Source organism: Bactrocera neohumeralis, chromosome 4 (genome assembly GCF_024586455.1).
Source record: "Bactrocera neohumeralis isolate Rockhampton chromosome 4, APGP_CSIRO_Bneo_wtdbg2-racon-allhic-juicebox.fasta_v2, whole genome shotgun sequence".
Classification (NCBI taxonomy): Eukaryota; Metazoa; Arthropoda; class Insecta; order Diptera; family Tephritidae; genus Bactrocera; species Bactrocera neohumeralis.
Genome location: NC_065921.1, coordinates 69,424,529 through 69,433,309, shown reverse-complemented (window position 1 = coordinate 69,433,309; position 8,781 = coordinate 69,424,529). Strand labels below are relative to the sequence as shown.

Here is an 8,781-nt window from a genome sequence, read left to right as displayed (position 1 = left end):
ACTGAGTTGTCTAGCTATGAGTAATTCACTCAGCAAAATGTAAATTTGACGGAATTTCGTCTCACGGGCATCTTGTTATTTAACTTTAGCGAAAACTAAATTCAAACAGTAAGTCCATGGTTATTGCAACTTCTCAGTTCATGTTTGATGCTTTTAGCATTTATAAAACCTGTGCTGCAGAAGAACTTCAACCACAAATCCACAATGATGAATTCCATTAAATTTGTCTAAGGAGTTCTCAACTGTCGGTTGCTGCTTCATATCCGAGTTCAGTTTATTCGTTTAATCTCGTAGTTGGTCAAACAAGCGTTTATTCTAACGACTTCGACTTTGAATTTGGGCTTGGAATCCTCATGGTACACTTCAAAGTTACACCGTTTTCTTAATTTATAGGTGATTATTTATGAGCCATCTTCAAGCTGTAACCGTTTATTGTTGGATTCAAAGGATAATAAAAAAAGTCCAACATTATATGTGTGGTTTGTGTCAAGGATAAGGCAAAATCCATGAGTTATTAAATGGATGATCGGCACAGTTTCTACAAAGTACAAGACCGTAACTGTAACTGTAACTGTAATGTCAATAGATTGTTAAAAAATTAAATGACGTTCGCAGACGTCTTTAGTGAGTAATATTATAAAGAAAATTTTAAAACAACCTTCACCAAAGTGATATATTGATTATGAATAATAGACTATAGCATTTAAATTTCTCTTAATTCTTGTTTTCAACTAGCACCACTTTCATTCAGTCTGTCATTTTTTATCAGCAGCTCCGACACGTGGTCGAAGAACTATTCATCCACACAACCAGCGACTTGGAATGTCAGTAACCTGATTAATGCTTAAAAGCCAGCGCGGCTACATAAGGTAAAGCAATAACTGCTTTCAACCTTCGGGCGTACTAAACATACACTTACACATTTCTAGGGCTTCCACATGTCATAGGGCAAATAGATGTTAAAATTTTTCCAACCAGCAGCGCATTCAGTTGCCATTGGCGACTTGACGTGTAAAGTGTGCGACCACAAAACTAAATTTACCACAGAGAATAGAGCAAACTAAGTTAAATTAAGTGAATTAGTTAGGCAAGGACCAACAGGACCTTAGACAAGGTAGACAAAATGGCAGCTGCAGCACCCGCCGCAGCCGCTGCAGCACCAGCTGGAGCAGCGGCAGCCGGCGTGAATATTGCCGAAATCGCTGGCGAGGCGAATGTGATGAACTACATGAAGAATCGCCTGCGTAAGGGCGCAATGAAGCGGAAGGGTCTCATGATAATAAATGGACATAAATTCGCGGTGCGCTTCTTCAAGCAACCGACCTATTGTGGACACTGCAAGGACTTTATTTGGTGGGTGGAATATCGGTCTAAAAAATGCAAAGCAATCGATAGTGAAGCACATGTTTAGGCGTTTAGCAATTAGCGCTTGTTACAACACTGTGCGCCGCTAATTAAATTAGTTACAAAAGCTTTTTTTTTGCTTGAAAAAAGTGTCAAATTTACTTGCTCTAATTCTCATATTTTCTCGTGTCCTTTTCAGGGGCTTCGGCAAGCAAGGCTATCAGTGTGAAGGTGAGTTGCTCGCAGGCCAAAAATAATTTAAAACATAAATTTAAAATCTTGCCTCAATCTCAATTTAAAAATGCCACACAAAATGTGTAAACACCTGCTCCGCGCAATGTTTCGTGTTTTTACGCTTCGCGCCGCGTCAGATTGTCGCTTCAATATTCATCAGAAATGCTGCAATTTTGTGGTTTTTAAATGCCCCGGCAAGGAGACCGACATTGATGCTGATTGCTCGAAAGTGAAGCATAAGTGGGAATCGACCACATACACGACGCCGACATTTTGCGATGATTGCGGCATGCTGCTGCACGGTGTCGCCCATCAGGGCGTCAAGTGCGACAGTAAGTGCGCAAACCAATCAAAATTTCTCACACTTACTTCTGCTTTTCCTTATTCCTTATTTGTCTTGCCTCTTCCGTTGTCTGAACCGCAGATTGCAACTTGAATGTGCATCACACTTGCAAGGACAAGATGCCGCCGCTTTGTGGCGCTGACATTAATGAACTGCGCGGCAAATGTTTGTTGTATGTGGAGCTCAAGGGCAACACGCTGATGGTGGAGAGTGAGTCAAAGGCGATTTCTAATTTCGGTTATCATTTTTATGCTGCCTTTGTGCTGCTATCCTTATGCTTTAGATTATTTTGTATAACATTTCTTCGCATTTATTTTACTCACAGTCAAAGAGGCCACCAATTTGATACCTATGGACACCAATGGCCTAAGTGATCCATATATTGCTATTGCTTTGCATCCAGATCGTAGCGGTAAAACAAAGAAGAAGACTAAAACTATACAGAAGTGTTTGAGCCCGGTGTATAACGAGAAATTTACTTTGTAAGTACAGTCATTGAATATTTTAAAGTAATAAGACCGTGAAATATTGTAATTGAGAGGTCAGTACGCCGAGCTTAAAGTTCATGGTTAAAAGCTCTAGAACTTTATTAGCAGCAGTTTGAACTTTTGAAGATACAAAGTTTCATACGAATTTTATATTAAATTATTGAGCTGTCATACGTTTAAAGCTTTGATTTACTAAAAGTCAGTTTAGACGTTTTTGCGGTAAAAGCTCATGGCTATAAACTTTAGAACTTTATTAGCGGAAGTTTGAGATTTTAAAGATATAAACTTGCATAAAAATTATATAATTGAGTTTATATTCAGCTTTCATACTTTAAGAGCTTTTGTTCATTAGATTAGTAGCTTTAGAGCTTAATTGACAAAAATTTGAGCTTTTAGAGATACACATTTTCATACAAATTTTATATTAAATTTTTGATCTTATGTTGAGCCTTTTAAATTTTAGAGCCTTTATTCATTAGACTCTAAGCTTTCTATTGAGCTTTCATAATTTTAGGGCTTTGCTTCATTAGAAAGTCAGTTTAGACTTTTCTGCGGTAAACACAAGTTAATATCGGGGAGTCATGACAAATTTTCGTCTTGATTTAATAATATAGGTCACGTTTATCTATATTTCGAATAGAATCCACTTGTATTGAGGTTTGAAATGTTATGTTGCAGAAAGCTTATATTCATATAAGCAGTTAAGCTGCAAGCTTTTAGCTTTTTAAAACATATTCACTTATGTGTAACGTTTTGTATTTAAATACCAACTAAAAGCTTTATTGAAAAAGGTCTAAGTACGGCCAATTCATGGAAAGTATACCTCACAGGGAATAAAGTGAAGTTATTTGTGGGATTGAAGTCGTAAACAATATTTTAAGTTTTCGCTTTCAAAGTGCTCGTAGAAAAGCTTTAAGTTGTTACAGCACATAAGCGAATACTCTGTGTTTTTTCCATAGTAGGGGGACAGCACGACAGCCGGAGTGCGAATCTTGGACCTATTACCAACTCAAGACCCTCCCATGGAACCATCAGACAATGTATTACTGCGTACGACTGACACGACATTTTACTTCTCCTCTATGTCACGGACGGACTGACGCATATTCTGCTGTAACTGCCTTAATTTAGTCATGACTGCAAGCGGTTTCTTATTATACTTTCATACATTTTGCCCGTTGTGTCGAGCATATATCGATGCGATGAAAGTTCATCTGTTGTTCTTTTGGGTTTTGGGATTAAAACCAGGCGCTGGACTGTCCAGGGATCGACCAATACACCTTCTTTTACATATGCGTTGTACATTTTATCGAGAAAAGTGGTCTACCTTTAGGGCTCTGTTTGGTATGCCATTGTTTCCAGGCGCTTTGTTGTTTTTGATTTTTTTGAGGGTCTCTAAGTTGATTAATAATTTAAGGCTACTTCTGTGCCTCTATGTTATAACATTGCAGTGACCTAACGCCGCAAGATCGCGATAAGCGTTTATTGATCGAGGTTTGGGATTGGGATCGTACCTCGCGTAACGACTTCATGGGTTCGTTCTCATTCAGTTTAGAGGAGATACAGAAGGTAATTCTTGATAAGCACTATCAAAGTCGAAAAATATAGTTTAGGTTTCCGAACTCCTATTCAGGAACCTATCGATGGCTGGTACAAGTTTCTGTCGCAAGTTGAGGGCGAATGCTATAATATACCATGCTCGGATCCGATCAACGATATAGCGCGTTTGCGTGACGAAGTGCGGGTGAGTATACGAGTTAATGAAGACTGTACACATGCTTTACGACTTCTACACGCAGACGGATAAAAAATCGGACAACAAGCGTCGCATGGACAACAAAGACATGCCACACAACATGAGCAAACGTGATATGATACGTGCCGCAGACTTTAATTTCATCAAAGTGCTAGGCAAGGGCTCGTTCGGTAAAGTGCTGCTGGCCGAACGACGTGGTACTGATGAACTATATGCTGTGAAAGTGTTACGTAAAGATGTCATAATACAAACAGATGATATGGAATTGCCTATGACTGAGAAGCAGGTGTTGGCGCTCTCAGGCAAACCACCATTTTTGGTCTCACTACACTCGTGCTTTCAAACTATGGTAAGTGTGCTCTGATTGTTCTGTGTGTTTTTGAGGTTATGCGTTTTTGTGTTCAAGGATCGCTTGTTCTTCGTTATGGAGTATTGTAAAGGCGGTGATCTTATGTATCACATGCAGATCTATGGACGTTTCAAGGAGTCGGTGGCTGTGTAATGGCTTTGAAGTATTTTTTTGTCGAAGAGAATTTAATTTTGAACCTTTCCTTAGCTTCTATGCCACAGAAATTGCAATTGCCTTATTCTTTCTACACGAACACCATATAATCTATCGAGATCTCAAGCTGGATAATGTGCTGTTGGATGGTGAGGGCCACGTAAAGCTTGCCGACTTCGGTTTGAGTAAGGAAGGCATTGAAGAACGTGATTCTACCAGAACTTTCTGCGGTACGAATGTCTACATGGCGCCAGAGGTAAGATCTAAGCATTTCATTTATAAGTAGAATAACTGTACATTTCATTACAGATACTAAACTATGAACCCTATAATCACACCGTCGATTGGTGGTCTTTCGGTGTTTTGATTTATGAAATGTTGGCGGGCCAAAATCCCTTCGAGGGTGAGGATGAGGAGAACACGTTCAAAAATATCAAAGATAAGAAAGCAGTCTTTCCGAAGCACTTCTCGCAAGAGGCTATGGATGTGCTAACAAGCGTGAGTACTTTTAACATAAAGACACTAGAAAAACTCGTTCAAAACAGTAACTTTTGCTTTGAAGTTCCTTGCTAAGAAGCCAAACAATCGCTTGGGTGCCGGACGCTATGCGCGCTCTGAGGTTACCACACATCCATTCTTTAGGAATATTGACTGGGAAAAGGCGGAAGCTAAGGAAATGGAGCCACCCATTGTGCCGAAAATTGTAAGCGTTATCTCTCATTAAAGCTCGTAATCAATAAGTGTTATTATTTCATTTTATGTTAGAAACATCGCAAGGACATTTCGAATTTCGATAAAGCTTTCATAACTGAGAAAACTGACTTAACACCAACAGATAAGTTATTTATGATGAACTTGGATCAGAACGATTTTATAGGTTTCTCTTATATGAATCCGGAATTTATTACTATTATATAAGATATATAAATATTTATATCTGTATATGCATATATGCATATGTACTATGAAAGTTTGAATGCTGATTGAAGATTGTAAAGGTTGCAAAGATGTTATGGTGTTGAAGCTCTAATAAAGTCATATTCTAAAACAGCTAGTGAACATTTGGTTATTTTTACTTAATACTATGAGCAAAAATAGTAAGACTTTGTTCATAATTTTAAAGTTCTTAAATTATTCCTCAAAATTTATGTCGTCCTATTCAAAGTAATTCCTTACACTTGTGCCAACTTTTTTCGAATCCTCGACACATTTCTTCAAGTCAATTTCCTTCAATGCGCGTAGCGATTCACATATAATGTCTTCAATTGACTCAAAACTGTTTGCCCGGAGCGATTGTTTGAGTTTGCTAAATAGCCAGAAGTCACACGGAGCTAAATCCGGCGCATGATTTTGGTTGATAATTTTGCTAAAAACTCACAAAAATCAATGCAGTATGCGACGATGCATTATCGTGGTGCAAAACCAAAGAGTTGTTGGACCATAATTTTGGCCTCTTTCTACGAATAGCTTTGTGCAAAAGCATAACACTCAACTAGTATTCCTTAATGACAGTTTGGCCGGTCGGATGGAATTCGAAATACAACACACCACGATAATCGAAGAAAGTTCTCAACATAACCTTGATTTTTGACCTGCTTTGACGTGGGTTTTTGCTTCGGCTCACCTTTGCCACGATATTCGACCGATTGAACGTCTGTTTCCGGCTGGTAAGCATAGATGCAAGACTCATAGCCAGTAATAATATGCTTCATGATATTCCAACGATGCCAGTAAGGTCTCTGACTTTTAGTCGTTTGTTCTTAAATACCAATTTATTTATTTTATTGACGCGTTGACCATCACTTGATCACCGAATGCTTTTTCCTACATTCTGTTCTTTTTTGGTATAAGCATATTTTATTTTTATGTTTCATCAATGGAGAAAGCAGGAATCACTGCAGCAGTGTTTTTAGCCTCGTCGAAAATCTCATAAAATTCAAAACCACTTGAATTTTTTCCTGAAATTTTACTGTATATTCCCGAAATGTGTATCGGGTGATCCAAGTAGAGGCCCTTTTTCAGTTACCTCTTTTCGACAGATGAGGCGTAGTCGTGTGTGTTTACTTGTGTTCAGTGTTGTTTGACATATCATTATGGAAAGACTTATGCCTGAACAACGTTTATAAATCGTTCAACTTTGTTACGAAAATTCACGTTCTGTAAAAAATGTGCTTCACGCGCTTCGCTCAACTTTTGGTCAACATAATCGGCCTATTGAGCGTACTATTCGCATCACCATCATCCATCTTGAGACCCAGCAATTATTATTGGATAATATTCGACCGAACACGTCCAGCACGCAAGAAAAAAAATAAAACAGACTTAGCTCAGAGTGTACACGAAGACCGTGGAGAGTCGATTCGGCGCTGTTGGCAGTAAGGCGGACTGGCGTATGGAGCGTCTTCGTGCATTTCACATCGAGATCTGTTACTTGGTGCATTTGACGTCGAGATCTATAATTGAAAGCGTACAAAATACAACTTGTGCAAAATCTGAAGCCGCTGAACTTTCCCAACCGACATCGCTTCGCTCTATGGGCTCTGGAAAAGTTCCACGATATGCGACGTTGCCGAGCCAAATTTTTTTCAGCGATGAAGCCCATTTGTGGCATAACAGGTACGTCAACAAGAAAAACTGTCGCATTTGGGATGAAAAGCTGCCATTTCATCCAGCAAAAACAACAGTTTGGTGTGGCTTGTGTTCTTTTGGAATCATCGATCCATATTTCTTCAAAAATAATGCCGGTGAGAACGTAACCGTCAGTGGCGATCGTTTTCGCTCCATAATAACCCACTATTTAATACATAAAATTGAAGGCCGTGATAACGACATTGAGTTTTCACAAGACGACGCCATTTCCTACAATGAATTCACTGATAGAACCCTTCGGTGAGCAGATAATTTCACGTTTTTGGCCGGTCGATTGGTCATCAAGATTTTGTGATATCACACCGTTAGACTTTTTCTGTGAGGATATATAAAGTATTAAGTCTATGCGGGCAATTCCGCTTCAATTCAGGTCTTGGAGCAAAACATCACACGTGTCATTCGCCAGTTACCAGTCGTAATGCTCGAACGAGGCAACGAAAATTAGGCTCAAGGGATGGGCCATCTGAGACGTAGCCGCGACCAATATTTGAAAGAGAAATTCTTCAAAAACATGCCAAGGTATGTTCTTTCGAATGTTAATAAACATTCTCCATTAAATTTAAAGCTTCTGTGTTTTTGTTTTTTTTTTTTTAAGTAGGGAACCTCGAAATGGATCATCCTTTTCTAGAATATTATTTTAAAAACTTGTTTGTTATTATTTGTTCGTATTGAAACAATGAGAGCTCAAAATATTACAATTTAGTTCACAGAAATTTAACATTTTTGTATGATACGGAAATTTTAGTACAACGTTGAGGAAAGCAATAAAAAAGAATTTTTAGTACTACACCTTAATTTAAAATGGCAAAAACTGAAATTATCTTACCGAGCGATACTGTACTGTGATACAGTCACAAGTCTCTAAAATTGAGATTTTAATTTAGAGAACATTTTTGTGACTTGAGACCACAAATTGAGAATTAACTTCGAATTGTCTCAAATGGTGACTACAGACTGCTTACAGAATTGCGCTATTAATCAAATATACCTTAATGTTTAGTGTAAAAATAAAGATTTAGTACAAAGCTTGAGAAACGAGTTTAGGCATTTGAGGTCTGCATATAAAAGAAATCAAAGTTTTAGTACAAATTTTAACGAAAGTCTACTTTATAGTTCTAGGTGTAAAATCAGATAAATTTTTAGTAAATGGTGTTATGTAACATTTTCAGCACTAAATTTATATAGACAGATTTTAAAGAAATAGCAATTTAAGTACGAAGGTTTTTAACGACATTTAGTTTCTTATGGAATATATGTTTTTGATTTATAAAGAATTGTAGATATTTTATAAAATATTGTATATTGTATACAATTTTTATTTCATTGTGTTACAAAGAGTCAAATTTTCAGAGATAAATCTTATTTTCAAAACATTTTTGTAAAGGACAATTTTAAATTCGCCGTTAATGTGTCGTTTACGTAGAAGCAGCTTTTCTGTAAGCTGCGGGGCTTAGGAGAACATCAT

At 37.7% G+C, this 8,781-nt stretch overlaps 1 protein-coding gene across 1 annotated transcript; it reads left to right on the top strand.

Annotated features, from left to right (window-relative positions):
* The first annotated feature begins 952 nt into the window (after positions 1–952).
* On the top strand, positions 953–5,726 carry LOC126757018 (protein kinase C, eye isozyme-like). Its single transcript, XM_050470589.1, has 13 exons — positions 953–1,353; positions 1,544–1,575; positions 1,716–1,910; positions 2,003–2,131; positions 2,247–2,403; positions 3,861–3,978; positions 4,043–4,153; positions 4,209–4,514; positions 4,572–4,663; positions 4,722–4,923; positions 4,977–5,165; positions 5,230–5,370; positions 5,433–5,726. The coding sequence occupies exons 1-13, from the start codon at positions 1,124–1,126 to the stop codon at positions 5,583–5,585; spliced, it is 2,055 nt and encodes a 684-aa protein (XP_050326546.1). The 5' UTR covers positions 953–1,123; the 3' UTR covers positions 5,586–5,726.
* Positions 5,727–8,781: the final 3,055 nt, after the last annotated feature.

What these genes read in the sequence shown, in the direction of transcription:
- LOC126757018 (XM_050470589.1), top strand. Translation starts at nt 1,124, where the DNA reads ATGGCAGCTGCAGCACCCGCCGCAGCCGCTGCAGCACCAGCTGGAGCA. An exon ending in CACTGCAAGGACTTTATTTG is followed by an intron (nt 1,354 to 1,543) that starts GTGGGTGGAATA and finishes TGTCCTTTTCAG; the next exon opens with GGGCTTCGGCAAGCAAGGCT. An exon ending in CAACACGCTGATGGTGGAGA is followed by an intron (nt 2,132 to 2,246) that starts GTGAGTCAAAGG and finishes TTTTACTCACAG; the next exon opens with TCAAAGAGGCCACCAATTTG.